This window comes from Lotus japonicus, chromosome 6, assembly GCF_012489685.1.
Source record: "Lotus japonicus ecotype B-129 chromosome 6, LjGifu_v1.2".
NCBI lineage: Eukaryota > Viridiplantae > Streptophyta > Magnoliopsida > Fabales > Fabaceae > Lotus > Lotus japonicus.
The window spans coordinates 62394173-62413033 of record NC_080046.1 but is presented as its reverse complement, the minus strand read 5'-3'; the positions used below and the strand labels follow the sequence as shown (position 1 = coordinate 62413033).

At 33.6% G+C, this 18861-nt stretch overlaps 2 protein-coding genes across 2 annotated transcripts; one reads left to right on the top strand and one right to left on the bottom strand.

Annotated features, from left to right (window-relative positions):
- Window positions 1–1985: 1985 nt before the first annotated feature.
- LOC130723499 (monothiol glutaredoxin-S4-like) lies at window positions 1986–2646 on the bottom strand. The gene has a single exon (XM_057574568.1). The coding sequence runs from the start codon at window positions 2535–2537 to the stop codon at window positions 2229–2231; it is 309 nt and encodes a 102-aa protein (XP_057430551.1). The 5' UTR covers window positions 2538–2646; the 3' UTR covers window positions 1986–2228.
- A 6395-nt stretch (window positions 2647–9041) lies between these two features.
- LOC130723489 (monothiol glutaredoxin-S10) lies at window positions 9042–9744 on the top strand. The gene has a single exon (XM_057574558.1). The coding sequence runs from the start codon at window positions 9228–9230 to the stop codon at window positions 9534–9536; it is 309 nt and encodes a 102-aa protein (XP_057430541.1). The 5' UTR covers window positions 9042–9227; the 3' UTR covers window positions 9537–9744.
- The last annotated feature ends 9117 nt before the right edge of the window (window positions 9745–18861 follow it).

Below are 18861 nucleotides of genomic sequence, written 5' to 3'. Positions count from 1 at the left end.
AAGGAAGAAAGAAAGAAAAGGGAGATTGAGAGCTTTCGCACCCTCCGTTGAGCTGGGGACACGCCGACGACGGCACGGATCTTCTCCATCTTCTCTATTCTCTTGTAAGCTTTAAGCTTCCATGAAAATGGATAGCTAAACTTCTTGTGTTGGGGTTGGATGTAGTCTTTTATCTTGAATGTATCCAACTTGATTCTCATATATAAATTTATATTCCTATGTGTTGATTTCAATGATCTTGTCTTGTTCTTCATGCTAGTTTTAGATTGATCAACTAAAGCTTGATTTTGGAGTTGATTGAATGGTGGAAACTATTCCTTTGATTCTGAAATAGATAAGATCATCTAGTGAGTTTCAGTTTTAGGAATGAAATTGGAATTCATTAGTCAAGAAATATCTAAGCTTAAAACAACTTATTTTCTAATTTATTCAAGGAATTGATTATTTGAAAGTGAGGATAGGTGATAATCCTTTTTATGAGGGAACTGTGAAAAGGATAAGAAATGATATGATGAAATCCAACATAAGAAGTAATTTATATGTGAAATCATAAGGATACTGAAAAGTTAATCGGCGAAATCCAATTCCAACTGTTTTCTAAACTTGTTCACAACTCATTTCATTACAGCTTTTCTTTTATGTTTGCAAACAAATCTCAAAACAATCAACCGAAACACTCCTTGTACTTATTGCTTAAGTATTTTCACTAAAGAACGGCGTTGTATTTCCAATTCCCTGAGGACGATAAAAACCCTTTATTATACTACAATTGAATCTTGAAAGAGATTTGAAAGTAGTTGTGGTAAAAACCTTTCAACAACAGTATCTTTAGATATTCAAATGGGTTGACGGGTTCAATCTTTAAAGACACCCCGATTCTCGAGTATTTGGAATGTGTATTTGTACTAAAGTGGAAATTCAATCGCAAGATATTTTCATTTATGCATTTGTTTGATCGTTATATCTGTGTGTTATGAACAGAGTAGATCAAGGATTACACTAAAATGGGGGGATTTGTTGGTGATTTTAGAATCATCAATGTATTTTAGTAGTAATGTGATCTACTATAGGCTGATGCAATTACGCGTTAGGCTCGGAATCGAGTCAGGTTAGTGCGGAGTGCACGCTCGGTGAGCCAACGCATAATTGACCGCGAATACGAACCGGGGTCCAAGGGGCGGAGCCCCTGGCTGAAGCAGATTGATCTTCAAAATTATCCCAACAAGGATTTCGTGAACCCAGACAAGAATAGGGTCGAAATACTTTGTTCGGAAAGTGTGCAAACACGATTTTCGAAGTTATCCAGGATTATCATACCCAAATCTCTAACAATTTCTGTGCTTTCCCCTTTTCTTCTCTGTTCTTTGAATCCAATTATATTACTGTATGAAAAACATGTATAGATCTTCCCCTTTTCTCTATATCTGCCTTATTTTGAATTTAACTTGCTAAACTGCTGATAAACCATTGTTTACTGGTATGGAGACACGCTCTAGAATTAAACCTTCATGAAATCTGCAACTCCATTGAATTTAACTATTATAATCAGTAAAAATACTAACACTACATTCAATACTAATTAAAAAGGCTAGCTAAATCATACTACCCTTGATCAGCTGTGTGCCTTGTTACTACACATTAATTAACTAGTATGAGATTATCATAACTCCATTTTAGACTAGTAATGTTTAAGATAAGGTTCTTATACATAGACATGCAGATTAGGGTCGATCAGACAAACACATTAGCGACGGTAGTTTGGGGGGTTAAAACCGCTGGTAATGCATGTGTCAGAAAGATGTCGGCTAAAGTCTAAATGTGTGTGTTAACCAATAATTTCCATAAGATAAGTTGATTGAGAATAATACTCAATTTTCTGCTTAATTTTTAGAACATAACACTATTGATCAGCCACTTAGATAGGGTTATGTGATCTTATAGGTTAATAGTCCTCTCCTGCCTCCGTATATAAATTTCACACATCATTTTACATGCAACCAAAAAAGATTGATTAAGAGTATCCAAATTCTCACTCAATACATTTTTAATTTACAACCATTTCACACTTTTCTCTGCATTTGCTTCTCTTTTTATTCTTAAGTACATTGCTTTCCGCATCTCTTTATTCTCTTCATATCACACTCATTGTAAAAGGAGTGTAAAGCTCTTATTCACTTATTACTAGTACCAAAATAGAAGCAAGCAGGTCATGACTCATGGGTAGTTTCTTAAACCCAAATGGCTCCTGCTCTCCTAAGCATTGGGATTAAGGACCGGTTCAGGTGAAGACTCATCACTTCATTAGCTCCACCTACAAGCTCACCACCGATGAACACGGCCGGCACGGCGGGGCTGCACCCTAGCCTGGAAAGAGCTTGCTCAATGTCTCTTCCTCTAGGCATCTCATCAATTTCATGAACAGTTGGATTAACTCCAAAATCACTGAAGAGGGTTATGATGGTGTGACACATGCAACATGTGCTCTTGCTGAAGATCACCACTGACCTCTCTGATGCCAATGTTGTTACCCTGTCCATTATGTTGCTAAGTACACAAATATTCTGATGATCAAGGACAGTACAATTAATGCCAAAAGTTGAAGTTGAAAGCAAGAAATGTATATTAGATGTGTGTGCTTCTAGAGCCAAATGGAGTTTGCTTATATAGGAGTTTGAGGAAGGTACGGTTTTTTTCTTTGGCATCACACAGAAATTAAAAAAGAGATAGAAGAGTGGATGAGGAGAATGTTCCTTTAGATATTGGGTCGGTTTCTAAATTTTCTTTCATCATTCAGTTGAAAGTGATTTGTGCAAGTTTTCTTTTCATTTCAACGAATCAACTTCCATGCTTGCATACGGAAATAAAGGGGCATCCTTTTGGTACGGCTTCCAAAAAAAAGGTTGTAGCCTTTTAAATTGTTGCTTATGCATGCTTCTTGTAGTGTAATATATGTATTCTTGGTATGAAAAATTAATGAACAGCTGTTATAGGTAGACATAGAAATTTCATAGCCATATATATTAGTGTTGGTTTTTAACCACAGCAAAGATTAGTGGCGGTTAACCGCCGATAATGCATATGTTTGATGTATGAATTATGACCGCAAAATTTTGTATTTTCAACAATCATTTTCGATTATTTATGATCTTCATTTCAGTATTGCCCCAGTAACCAAATGGGGAATAAGAAATAGCTCTGTTCTAAGACTAACCTTAGCTACTTTTTACTTCTCCTTTCTATATATTCCATTTTTCCATAATTGTTTTTTCTGCCCTTATGTATCAATATATTTTTATTCTGCTATATATATCTTGGAGGCATCTGCTGCGTTGGAATAAAAGTTGAAGTTATCCAATTGGCCGGGACCTCTTTTTCAATATCAAAGATTCGCATCTAATTCTAGAAAGGGAAACATGAATGTAGTGAAGAGATGACTAGCTAGATAGTTCTACATAAAACTACAAGTTCTCCCAAGGAATGAGAAGAGAGGACTAGGAAAAATTAACAACACTAGCTTACTTTAAGCAAAAGCTTTTTGGAAGAACTGTTAATACACTTCTCTACAATTTGTTCAGAATTTCAATGACAATAAGATGATGGCAAAACCCAGAAATTACAGAGTTGGTATGTACATGGTCTCCTTCATCTCTGAGTTTTTTGAAATTTCATGCATGTCGACGAATCTTCAAAAGGTAATCCAGAACCAAATGGTATTTGGACACAAATAAGGAAAACTTCAGTTTTCAATCCTGGATTTGCATATGTATGTTTGGAGCAAGACCTGACAATTGATAAGTGTTGATTGAAAATTACGCTGACCTTAAATTGTAGTATACAGAAACAATTTTCTTTGCTTTGGGGATTGTCCACCGCAATATTAATTTTTCACTGTATATCTAGACATAGACATGAATATTAAAAAAGTCCGTGTCTTAATTAATCTTCTATATCAAACGTTGTAGAGAGCAAAGTCCTGCAAGAAATTAATTTAGATGCCCCAGGGGTCCCAAACATTATCCAATAGTCCACCCTTGTTCTCTTTATTTTCTTTTGGTTACAAAGTAAAAGAACCCTTGTTCTCTTTTAATTAGTTTGTGCAATTAATTTACGGGAAAATATTTTTTTAATTAATTAAAATATAATTTATAGCAAATTTTTTTTGAGAGAGAGAGAGAGAAAATCAATACTTAGATATAAAAATAAGGTTAAACATGTTTTTGTCCCTCTAAAATAGTGAATTATTGAATTTGACCGCCTTTAATTTTTTTTTATTGAATTGTTCTCTCTAAAATAGCGAATTATTGATTTTAGTCTCTTCATCCATTTTTGTGTCATTTTGTGGCGGTTTAAACGCCCACTAAACATTTTGTGGTGGTTTAAACACTAATGCATAAAAACTGCCCCAAAACAAACCAACAACTTCTTCAAAGAATCATCAAAAACAGTTGCTGATTACCGGCGTTATGTGACCCTTGGTAATCTACTGAAAATTTGCCAATTCCACAGTTTTGGGTTGTTATAATCGGTAATTATGGTAAGGAGAAATCTTACCAATGTAAAACTCTAGCAGAGCAAGAAACAGAGATTAAGGAAAATTAATGAATGCTCTGTTCCATTAATTTGAAATGTAAGACCTGCTTCAAACATAATCCTTCACCCAACTTGGTCTGGTAATGGGGCATTTGGGCTTGTCTCTCCCTCTTGGCCCATCCGCATCAATTTTTTACTTTGTGATGGTGATTATCGACAAAGATTTTTAGAAGCTTCTAAACTTATTTATTAAGATCGATGATAAGATTCTAAGAAAATGTCATCATAATGCATATATGCTTAGCTGTGTCAATTTAAAAGCTACTTGCCTCTCTTACCGACTAGTGTAGTAGAGTTAGATTCTCTTGTCCAAAACATAAATACCACGTTTGTAATATTTACATGGCGCCACGTCTTGCATAGCTACCTCACGCACCAAGAGTCCAAGACATATATGATATATGTATAGCAACAAATGGGTCTGGGAGAAAAGATATATTTCAGCAAGTTTTTTTCCCACAAAGTTTCCTGACAAAATTTAATTAAAAGTTTATTATAAATAATTTAATTCAAACATATAATATGAGTGCCCCTAGCTACTACTTGATCATCATTTGTTCTTAAGAAAACGTTTGGGTAAATTTATTTCTAATCACCATCATGAGTCAGGACATGTATATTTTTGAAAGACTGAGACGAACAATCATCATTCTTCTTTCCTTTCCTCTCAGAGCCATACAAACTTGCATGTGACAAATCCTTGCTCTTTCGTGCGACTCACTGTGGATAATCTCGGTCTCAAGATTGATTCTAGTTGCTTCATAGTTTGCATGTTCTATTGTTCATCACCGTTCGACTATCCTTGCTTTTGTAAGGTCATGCTCAAGCATTTCCCTCCAACAGTCTGCTCGCGTTCACTTCACCCCTACCGACGTCAAATTTCTTGACTCACAAGTTAACCTCATCGTTGCCACCTTCCACCTCAGCAAGCTCAATCTCGACAGGCTCATCGGAAAATCTATCTTCGCAGAGAAGCATTGCCTCAAAGTACCTGAACTCCAACCCCTTCTTCTCACCTCCATACCGACCCAAACATTCAGATTATTCATGACCAATAATCATTGTTGAAGCAATCACACCTCAAAATTCTAATTTCCCCAAAATCTCTCCCCAATCAAAACCCCACCTTGAATAGGACCCATCAATGAAGGCAAGTTCTTTTCTTTTAATCTCTAAGCCCATAAATGGGTATGTGCAAAAAATCTCTCATGTTAATTTGTGGCACTGTCAAGGCAGGGCGATGGTTTTGGGGTACGTTGGCTTGTTCGCGAGGGTTTTAATAGTTTATAGTTGAAGGGTTTTTGGTTGGCTCATTCGTGACGAAAATGAGGGTGGTGCAAGGGGCGGCATCTTTTCACCGCAAAGGTTCGTGGACGGTTCGTTTTGGTTCAGAAGGGGTGGGTCACAGTGGATATGGGTTGTTGCGCTGTGGTCAGCCGACCAAGTCACGTGTCAGCACTTACAAAATTGACTCATAAGCAAAAACATTAGATTTTTAGTGAAATACAGATGGAATGGCAAAAAAAAAACGTGAGGGACCTTAATGACTCATTTCAAAACACCATGCATGACCCAATTTTTACAATCACGTATAATAAAGGACCAAAATGCAATCTAATCATACATAATTAATCAGAGAAAAGAATGTACCAAACTACCAATGAATATGAAGAGGCGATGTAAGAGTTTTGAAAGAATGTGGGCTCTATAAGCTGAAAAAGGTTGAGATAAATGCGATGGTGGATCCTGCCATTACAAACTAGGGGTGTTGTGGGTTGGAGAAGTGCAAAATTTTACAATTTTTAAGTCTTTTAGATACATAACATCATACATATTCTTCTTCTCAAAATTAAAGGGAAAGGACAACCATAAAAATTAGTTATTTCTTTTTGCCTTTTCTATTGCTTTTTAAGATTCAAGACAGACAGAATCCGGCCTCTCATACAGTATCCAAAACCACAATAAGAAAAACAAAACATAATAAATATGTTAAAATAATAATTGCTTGGGGAACAAAATTTATGGGCTTTTTGCATTTAAAAACATTTTATTGTTCCCTAACTATAAAGGATTTATTCTATGATTTCATATAAGATATTTTTTCTCCATCCCATTTTCTTTGGAGTTTAATTTTAATGTATTGTTAGTGTATCATTTTATGGGCATTTCCTCGATCTGGTACAAGCAAAAAATCTTGGGTCAAATACAGGAGTGACGTGTACCAGTAGGAAATTTACACTTGGATTATTTATTAATTATATATTGAATTTCTTAAAACTCTGAATCAACCCTTTTAGGTTTATTGTAGCTATAAACTAAACCCAGAACCTTCTATTTTTCAAATTCAGCCCTTATGTTAGGTGAAAAATTTGGATGTTGAATGAGATAATTCTTTCACCTTCTTTTCATTTTGTCACTGGTTTTAGGGTTCTATCTGTTCTTCTGATTTGGCCGCCACACCTTCTGGGTTCGAATTAGCATCACGTTCTGGGTTCCCTTCGCCTCTGGTTTTCCAATTGTGATCAATTCGCCTCACCTTCTGTGCGAATCAACACTAATTTCTGCCTCGACAATCCTACTTTGCCTCACATTTCGCAGTCGCAAGCTGTACTCTTCTGGAATTTTCGGATCTCACTGAAATCTTATATCAACAAGGAATCCAACGATCTTCGAAGGTGAACACAGAGAAAACGGGACCGAAGTATCGTAGAGCGGCGGATCCAAGGCGGTAGCGGTGAGGCTTCTCGACTCCGCCCGTTGTTGGAGCATGAGTTGCGCGCAGCTGTACGATTAGGAGAATTTTTTTTTTATGGAATTAGGAGAAATTATTTTCAATTGCGCCCAATCCTATTGTAAATTATTTTCGATCTCTATTATTCGGTTGAAACCTTTTATCTGTTGTTGTTAATCTAATCTGTTTCAAATTGCTTCTCGTTCCCACAGGCGGTGGGTTGGGAGTTCTACAACAGCTTAAGATTCTTTGGGAATTTTCAATGGTTTTTACTTTTTAGTAAGGGATTTAATGATTTTTCAAGGATTTCTGGGTCTGAAAGTGGAAATGGAATGCATTGATTTCTGATAATGAGTGTTGGAAAAAAATGAAGGACACGAAGAAACGTATGAAGACGAATAACATAGTGGGGTCAATACTAAATTAACTAATTAAATGTGGGATCATTAAGTAAATATTGAATGAATGAGTGTATAATAGAAAATATTGTCCAGTCATCACTCACTTATCCATGTCATTTTAGATACTTATTTTACTGGTACATCTCACTCCTGTAGCCTACATTCACCTGAATTTATGGGCACCCATTTTATGTTACATCAGCCCACTTACTGACTTACTTATACAGTTCGATTAGTGCATGCCTACAGAAATTTACCCTCAATACAAGCATTCATGATGAGAGAACTAATCTCCATTGTCAATGGATATCGTGATGTTTAAAAAATATATATATATTGTTAGGTGTGAGAATTATTTTGCAGTTCTTGCCACATAAATCGAACCAAATCTCAATCACTGATACTCACACCAAAGAAAAAGGAATGCAGCAATTCGTATCCGCCGCGTGTCAACGTCCCTCCATGAGCAACCCACGTGTTATGTATTATTCCCTTATCCAAAATTAAAGAGATTCCTTCCAAAAATGCTAAAAAAATTGTCTCTTAAAAATGCAAAATCGACGTCACATAATATATATGTTAATTATTATGTACCAAAAATATATGTTAATTATTAAACTAAAAATAATATTGTGTTATTTTCCGGTGTTGTACCAAAAAAAAATTATTGTGTTTAGATAAAAAAAAATATTAATTATTTTCTTTGAGTTTAGGGTATCACTATGAAACTATCCACTACCGACTTTTTTTTTGTTACAGGAGGACTACCGACTAATCCTCTCATTGCGAATACTCGCATTAAAACGTAAAGAACAAGTCAGAATATTGTACAATACATGCATTTTCTTTAGGTCTCAATCAATTCTAATCAAATAAGTTAATAAACTGGTAAAGGAAACAAAAACTCTTTCAATTATTGTTTTCTACTCATAAAATTTAAAATGGAACCTTTTTGTTTAAAAAATAGTCCTTTTATCAAAATATTAGTGTGGGAATTGAATATCTTAGAATAGAATTTCTGCTATATAAAGTTGACATTCTTTACGCACCATCATTCCCACGTAATCAACGGCATTTTCCTCCACATGCGATATACTACCTCACATTCCTCCCCCATTTCCCCCCTCCAATTCCCGTGGTCCCACTTTAGGCCATGTTTGGCTTATCTAAACACCCAACTAGATTCTTTGTCACACTAGCAGCCAAATTCTCATGAGTAACCAAACACCACACAAGTCCCAATCTAATCAAGGATATTTATGGCATATCAACTCATCATCATGGAAGAACAAGAACCTTCACTTTTCAATATCCCCCTTCACTTCTTCAGGATATATCATATCAAAACATAACCATGTCCTTACTCCACATGTATATAAACACACACAACCCTTTAAACCTTCACAAACATCTCAAACTAAAACCATATCATCATACCATACATTTAAGTGCTAGCTAGCTTAGCAAGTGCTTTGAAAAATATAACATATATACTATTATTTGATATGGATCGTGTGTCCAAATTGGCGTCACAGAAGGCGGTGGTGATATTCAGCAAGAGCTCATGCGGGATGAGCCATGCAATTAAGAGGTTGTTTTACGAGCAAGGCGTGGGCCCTGCAATCTATGAGCTTGATGAGGAGTTGAGAGGGAAAGAAATGGAGTGGGCTCTTATGAGACTAGGGTGCAACCCTTCTGTTCCTGCTGTGTTCATTGGTGGAAAGTTTGTGGGTTCAGCCAACACGGTTATGACCCTTCACTTGAGTGGCTCGCTGAAGAGAATGCTAAGAGATGCTGGTGCTCTCTGGCTCTAATTGACAACATGAAATGGAGCTCATGATCTAGCACAATGCGAACACCCAAACACAGCCTTAAGATCGAGAAGCTGATTTTGTTGTATTTTGATGAACCAAAGCCCTTTTTTTTACTGGCGGCTTTTAGAATCTCCATTGTACCGGAATAATCTTTATCTTTATAGAGTGTGCTCTGTTTAATTTTGAATCTTATACTTTTTTAGTGCCATTTTTCACTTAAAATACTATATTAATGCTTTTTGAGTGATCCATGTCGATCGGGAAAAGGAAATCTCTCTTCCTTGATTCTTGATTGGTACGTAATTTTCAGATTTTCATACAATTTCTAAATGATTGGATGAAATTCATATGCGTCAATTAAATTGGAAGTATGACATATTTTTAGTTGCATTATATTCTCTTGAGTTTTAACCAATTAATAAGAAACGTTGGGAAGAAAGTGTATTTTGTGAGTATTTTTAATTTTTTCAATAGGTAAAAATTAAAAATTTAGGCGAGATCAGCTTCGACCACTACCACATGTTAGATTACTTATTGAGATACTTAGAGAACCATATCCGCTTACCAATAGTTAGAGGCATTTTTTAATTTTCACATGCCTCCAGGATCATAGCCGCTTATATATAGAAATACATACAAATTACATTTTTTTATAGACAACTTATAAATTACCTAACGATACAACTCTCACATTAACAACAAAAATTGAGCACACAAACCAATTCTAAAGGAAAATAACTTGTTCTCACCAACTTACCCCAATATGTTAGTCTGGCAACTTTTAGATGGACCACCTATAATTTGTAGATAAAAAGTTAATTAGCTATATATGGAAATTTCATGATTTACTTTGTTCATCTTAATTAATCAAAACCTGCCTGATACTAATACATATATACTTTCTGCTTGGTATGTTTTGGCTCCGCAGATGGGTTACCAGCATTTTGCACTTTGTGTCTGTTGCAGAACCGATGGGAGGGGTTAAATGTTTTCGCTGGGTAGAGTAATGTCTTTATGTTAGCCGATCAGTTTTGCTGTTTTAATTAATTTTTTTTTTATAATGTTAACAACTGAGTTCCTCTTTTTATTTTGTTCTTTACTTTGTGTATTGTGTTAAAGTACCATTTGTTCTTTACTTATATATATACTTTCTGCTACTGCATTAAAAATAAAAAGTGTTGCAAATCGGGTTAATTGCAAATTAAGTTTCGTTTGTTTAAAAGATAAAATTGGAATGAGGAGACAAAATTATATAGGGTTTAACTGCAATGAAACTGTGGGGTTTGAAGAATTTTGGTTACGTAGGAGAGCATCCTTATATTCCATGCCTATAGCCATTAACTTTGGAATAAAAATTGAATTTTATGGAAGAGTACGTGGCACCAATGACAAGTTAATATGTTATACATGTATCATGCAGTGTCTTTATCATTTCAAATTAAAGGATGGATATATTCTTTGATTTGATGCATGCATATAAAAGTGGATAAGTTTTTCCCAAATATAAATATTCTTGTTATAGTGTGTTGTTCCATCAACAATTCAAATTTCAACCTGCACTCCGGCCCTTAATAGATAGGAAATTAGTTGTTTGTTCACATCCAATATACAGAGAATCAGTGGACAAATAAATAAATAGAAGAGTGAGAAATTAAATGAGACATATGATAGGTGATGTAATAACTAAATAGGAAGATATAGAGATAGAAAATGAGTAAAATTATGATAAAAAGAAAGTGAGTGTGAATGTGTGATTATCAAATTAGCAAAAGACACTGCTCAGAACACAATCCTAAAAAAACACCAATTTGCAAAAAAAAAATTAAGACATTAACTTTTGTTTTAGTGTTGGCGTTGGGCTGAGCTCACATTAATTAGATGGGACGCAGCTACCAGATCAATGTTAGTCACAATGGTAGACGTACGCTACGTTTAGCATTGGTACATAAGCCGATCGATACAATTCACTTGGCCCTTTAATTGATGCAAAATCATAAAAATTAGCATCACCCATTTGGATAGCGTCGGTCTAGCGAACACTATGTATGACATGTAAAATTAAAGTGTTTGCGTCGGTTATGACAGCCACTAATATTGGTTGTTAATGTAAAACTAATGTTGAATTACAATCATTTGCTCATAATTTACAAACTCCTAAATTGGCCACTTTCATCTAGGCTAAGCCAAACATTACTCCTCCTGACTTGAAGTTGCTTAAGTTGCTATGATAATTAATATCTTTATAAGTCAGCAGCAGTGGTTGTCCTGCTCAAGATCGTAAATTTAGTAACCTTCAAACTAATAGCAAATAATGACACCAAATTTGCTTTGAGGGCCATTAAAAAGGGTCTTACTCTAAGTAAGCTATATATATAGCTCAAGTAAGTCTGACTTTAATTTGTCACTATTTCAAAGAGAAATGTCGTATGTGATGGCCTAATAACATACGTGAAAAGTGTGTAAATCATTTGCTCGATGACACAATATAACGAACAAGAATTTGCCTAGCTATTTGCGTGAATGGTCAAGTAGTTATCAAGGAATGGATTCTTCATACGCAGAGGGCTGACTCTGTCTTAATTATTTTGCAGGAAGGGCTTTACCATCTCTTTCAAGAACAATTTTTTCTTTACTTATTGGGCTTGGTAAAGGGGATTGCGAAATCCAATAAATAGTCGGGTCATGATTCGAGTTCTACTCGAATTGTAGATTTGTGAGTAAGGATGTTATACATTGTACTGTTTTTTTTAATGGAAAATACATTATTGTTGTGTTTGATTATGAAGCATTGTTGTATTTTATTTAGTATTTTGTAATGACTTTATTACATCTACTCATTTTTCAAAAACCACATTGTCCTCCAAAACCTTCCTTCGCAATTATGCCCAAATAAAGGAAGAAGAATAAATAGATTGTATATTTTCTTAGCAAAATTAGATAGATATGTAAGGTAATATTCACTATCTATAATTGGAGTGAAAGAATAGAATAAATTCTACTTTATCTAATAATCCAAAAAGTTATACCATCACCTGCACCCACTGTCTCATTCATTTTCATATGATGTAATTGTAAATGCTGTGGGCGTTCATAGAATTGATGCTCTGTTATATAATTAACCAGATTATTTTTCTGATCATTATCTCATATTCATAGCTGGAAAATGAGGGGAAAACTTCATATTTTAGTCCTAGCTGGATCCAGTTTCTATTTTTGGCCCATTAGCTGGAAAACCCAATCAGCGTATATACCAACCAACCCAACTCAAATCCCTTAATTAGGCTAGTGTTTGGTTTTTGAAAAACAAGCCCAACTTAGTTAGTTTAATTTACTGCAACAAGGGTTTGATCCCTGTATTTTGGCGACAAAAACAAAACCCTGTATATTTTTTTTAAAGAAACCAAAACTGCATTAAATAGAAGGTATAAAAGTCATTACATATGCGTTTGCCAAAACGCTCTGGCAAAATCCTCCTCCACCCAAATAGAATCAGGATAAGTGGTAACATTCTTTGTCAAAAAACCAGCAACAGAATTATCACTCCTACACACAAAAGATAAAATAACAAAATCAAAGATAGTTAAAAAAAAGGCTTAATCCTCAAATTAGTCCTTATCTTTGTCTCGCCGTCTGAACTAGGTCCCTCATCGGAAAAATTTGTGGAATACGTCCCTACTTTTGCAAAACGTCTGGAGCCAGTCCTCGCCGGAGCCCGGAGCTCCGGCGAGTGATGAAATGGCATGATGACTGTGTAAATGAAGCTGACATTTTTTTTAGTGCCATGTCAGCTTCATTTACACAGTCATCATGCCATTTCATCACTCGCCGGAGCTCCGGGCTCCGGCGAGGACTGGCTCCAGACGTTTTGCAAAAGTAGGGACGTATTCCACAAATTTTTCCGATGAAGGACCTAGTTCAGACGGCGAGACAAAGACAAGGACTAATTTGAGGATTAAGCCTAAAAAAAAACTCTACAATTACTCATAAGAAAAAGGATAATATAGAATTGTGTTACCAAACATTCACTTGTATATACAAAGCCATCAAAGTGATTACTTACAGAAAATTTTAATATTGTATAATACTCACCAAAATTAATTTGTATATTCCCTTGCAAGATCTGCCGGCTTAAATTTGATTTAAGTGGTTGAAATCGATTAAGGCCCTGTTTGGAAGAGCTTATTTGAGCTTATCTAACAGCATAAGCTCTTATGCCAGTGTTTGGAAGAGCTTATGCAAACAGCTCATGGTCTGCCATAAGCTATTTTCAGCTTATTTTCATAAGCTACTCAGAATAGCTTATGAAAAACAGCTTATGCTTATACACAGCTTATTTTTAATTTATTTCAATAAATTTTTAAAAATAGCTTATGAATAAGCGCTTATGACCATAAGCGCTTAATTAAGCTGTTTATCCAAACGGGGCCTAAAGCTAGTAGTAGTAGACTAGTAGTTGTTGAATGCTTTTGAAAACAGGCTTACTTTGGTTGGTACGTAGTTACACAACTTACAATAGTAAAGATCTACATAATCTCCAATTAGATTTTGACTTTCTACCGTCAACCGTTGAAAAGGTACAAGGTCCTAAATTTTCTGGGTCTTTATTTTCACTTTTCTGTTCTGTCTCATGTACTATTGAATTTTCTTATGTTACTAGTATTATGTAGCTGCTATATTAATTACTATTAAGTACCATGTTTAGTCAACTGAAATTAGTTTACTTTACTTACCCAAAACGGGAAAAATTTACATTGTGATACATGTGATTAAATATTAATCATCATTTGTCATTGCTATTGAAATAGAAAGCCAAAATTTGACTTAAAAAATGTAGCCGGCAGACGTGATGGCATGCTTTTTTGGGCTCAAGGCTTTGCTTTGCTTGCTGTCTGATTAAGATGTTGGGTCATTTACTCTTTGACCCGTACCCGTTTTGCTTGTGGCTACTTGCTACATTAAGCTTTTTTTTTAAAGACCGGTGTCCTCATTAGTAATCATGTTTGAGCCGGGAACATTCACATCATAGTGTGACTAATATTTGGGTGCGATTGTAAAATTAAATTTACGTTTCAAAAATAAATAAATATATGTTTAAAATAATATTACAAAAATTAATTTAAAATGTACATTATTTAAATAAACAATTAAATGAAATCAATTGTCAAACACAAGTTTTATATTTTATTTGAATAGTTTCACAACCTTTTTTTTGGTATTTAAAAAAAATATCTTTTGGGGCACATTCATTTCTCTTGGATACACAAGTTTCACAACCTAACTATTGATTTATTTTTATTTTATTTTTTAATTATTAAACACACAAAATTCAATTGTTATATATTTTTTTCAGAAGGATATATCACAACTGATAGTTATAAAGACTAATTCTCTTAAAACTCTCATATCACATTAAGTCGGTAAACTTTTCCCAACAAATAATTCTCCTACCCTCCGCTTCGAGATATATAATTCAATTTTGCACAAATACATCATTTAAGAGCTAGCTAGTGCATAGCATCCGCCATAATTAAGATAATAGTACAAAAATACTTGCGACATATAGTTTTTTTACTTTTTTTAGTATTGTAATAAAAGAGCTTTGAAACTGAGTTTAATATAACTTACCATCTATATATATATGTAAAGCTCACTTGAGCTATATGTAATAAAAGCATTAAACAATGAAGTTAAACAAATTAAATTTCTATTCAACTTTCAATATAATGTAACTTTTGAAATATTTCAATTTTTATGATTTTTGACTTTACACATGCCAATATGATGTAACCTTTGATTAAATTATGTAATAATATTTTTATTAAATACATTAAATATAAATATTGAAAACTGAAAGAAATTAACTAGAGACTATTTAGCTACCTATACTAAATAATAAAATTATAAACTAAATTTTGAATTTGTTTTTTACATTACTCATTTATTATTTCTTCATTTCAGAAAATAATTCATCAACTATAAAAAAAAACTACATTAAATCATATATATGAAAGTATTATATATTAAATAGTAAAAATATAAAATACATTAGATAATAAAATACTCATGTTTGTATTAGTTGTATTAACTATTAATTATAAATTGCAGTTGCTTATAAAAAAATGGTTTATTCAATATTAATTAAAAAATGTTAGAATATTAATTATCAATCATAAATTGAAGGGAAGAAAATTAAAATAGAACCAAGTAATATTTTTTATACAAAAAATACTGAGAGTTAAAATTAATTATAATAAAATAATATTTATTAAAAATAATTAAGAAAAAGTAGTCTTTAAATAAAAAGTCGCTCTATGAGTATTTACCATTAACTATAATATGTGTGTATTCGTTGAAAAAATTCTTCAAATATAATTTTTTATTTATTATATATTAGTAGAAATGACTTGAGAAATAATAACAGAGTAAAATAACTATAACCAGAGTTGAATAAATTTAAATTTAATAAATAATTCTTTACACTGATAAAATCATTTCTTATTGTAATTTTAAAAGTTAAAATTACTTTATTGTGGATATAAAGTGTAAAAAAATATGTCATTATAACTTATTTATGATATTAAAAACTTATTACTTGATTTAATATATTTCAAATTCACATAATGATTTCTATATTTTTAAATGAATAAAATATTAAGACTACTTCAGTGCTAATTATTTAATATCAATTACTAGAGATAAATGCATGCGTGTTTAATAACAATATTGTTTCTCTTGAACATATATGAGACTATTGCTTGGTTTGTGTGTTTTGGTGGGTCAAGGGGAAGTGGAATGATTGTTCATATGATTTGGAACAGTTTGCTAGCTAGAGGCTTTGAGCGTATTAAATGGTCACGAAAACAAAAGATGCCACAAAGAGTGTATTGGGAGCCACAACTAGAAACTGTTTTGAAGTTTAATGTAGATGAGGCGTTGAAAGGGAACCCAGTGGTGAGTGGTATTGGCGGGATTTTGAGGGATCAAGGAGGAGATTTGTTAGGTTACTTTGCAAAAGGAACTGGAATGTTGTGGGCTTTTGACGAAGGTTCAAGCAGTGTTACATGCTTTGTTATTTTTCCAACAATTTAAATTTTCAAATGTGGTAGTTGAGAGTGATTCTTCCTCAGTGGTTGGGTGAGTACGTCTATGGTAGATAGGAGGTCATGGAAATTGGAACATGTATTTAATCATATAGATCATCTGATGTCTATAATTCAGTGTGTTGGTGTGGTGCATGTATTGAGTCAGGAAAACACTATGACAAACTTTTTGGCAAATCAAGGGTGTGGTAGGGAACAACAGATATGAGTTTGTTATGATCCAATGTAATTATATAAATGAGAAAGTTTTTCTCATTTTTATTGCGTTTCAATAAGGTTTCTTTTTTAAAAAAGGTCAATTATCAAATTTGAGTAATATTAATTATTTAGATTTAGACAACTATAATTCTACTCAATGAAATGCCTCACCTCCATTATTATTTAAATATTATATTTTATAATTAAACATATTTATATATTTCTTAAAACTATAATAATCATATATAATTTTTAAAATATTATAAATAAACCCGTGCAACTCACGGGTATAATTTCTAGTGGATGGTAAAACAAGAGCAGAACTTTCTCAATTCTTAAATTCTGAACTTTATTTTATTGCAAAAGAAGATAAAAGGGTAGCTGTGTTTGTTGAATGTGAAATTTCACAGCTGTATCTAGTAAACAATTCCGTGATTCTCGTGTGAACTGGTAATGCAATTTGAATAATGCAATACGCGTAAACAAAATTGCAAATTACACAAGAAGGATGAGAAATTGCTGATAAAACAAAAAAATATGCAATCATGGGACCAAAGGAAAGAAAAAGATATGAATAAATTATATATAGAACAACTTAGGTGACCCACTCATGGTAAAATAAAAGAAAAGGAGTGAATACAAAGTTAAAAAGTAAGTCCCATAACGTTGGATACAGCGGGAGGCGGTGTGCAGTTTGACATTTGCCCAACCAGTGAGCTTCTTCACGATGGAGGAGACTAGAGGAGGGTGTGGTAAAGCTTAACTTCGATGCATCAGTGCGTATATGGTGTGGCGGGATTTGGAGTGGTGGCATGAAATTGGGAGGGTGAGGTGCTGGAGCAGCAGCATTCCATGTCCGGTCCTATCCCCCCTCTTGGCGGAGGCGACGAGCTTCAGGTGGGCGATGGTCTTAGCATTGGAGCTTAGGTTTTAGTGGGTTTTTTAGACTGGTTGCCTCCAACTGTACCAGAGTCGGTTGAGGAATAATCATGAACCACTCTTACTTAGCATCTTTTGTTTGTTAGACGTAAGGAATGCCTCGAGCTTTCTCAATGTTATTAGGGTAGAGGAGGTTACAACTTGTTGTGTCTCTCTTGTGAACGTTCATGTATTAGCATATTTGTCTGATTCATCTTAATTCCAATTGATGGTTTATTTAAATAAATAAAAATCGTCCCAATATATGCACAACGCACCATGAATCACTACAAACTTCCCGGGCTGGTCAACAACTTGGTAAGGAATTTGGGGGAATTAGCAAAGAAAGAAAAAGCATGAACATTCATCAACTTAATAAAGAAAATGAAAATTGAAAAAATTGAAAACTGAATAAAGTAAAATCTATTAAATCCTACATATTTTTTTCTTCTGAATTCATTTGTGCATAAAATGAGAAATATCAGGGGAAAGAATTGCTCTAAAATAGAAAGAAATCTTCTCAGTTCAAAGGAAACAAGAACCAAACAAAGCAAAATTTTATAATTACGCACTCATAGGGAAATTATCATAAATCATTATTTATTTTTTTGACAAAAAATCATATTAACTCAATAGGATAGGGTCAAATAATTACCACATCATATTTTTTTGTTATTTCTAATTAGGACGTGTTTAGTTCAAAAGAAGGGAATAAAGAGATTTAATGGAGGAGAGGAAGGAAAGATAAAAATTTTAAATCTTATAATCTTTGGTAAAGAGAAGATGGAGGGGGAGAAGTAGCCCATTTATTGTTTGGTTGAGAGAGATGATGAGAGTGAATTTAAAACAAATTTACGTTAAAATATAAGGAACGACATTTTTGTCTAACGAAATACTCTTCCTCCGATCTCCTTCACATTTAGAGGGGACACCAAATTGAATTAGAAGCGATTTTAACCCCCTTGTACTCTCCTCCCTCTCTTCATAAAAATTGAATCGAATATGATGAGCTTTAAAAGCCTTTATCCTCTATTTCATCCCCTCTAATCAAACACTATATATCTTAGTGTTCGTGTATAATCCAAATTTTAAATGTATTATTACATATT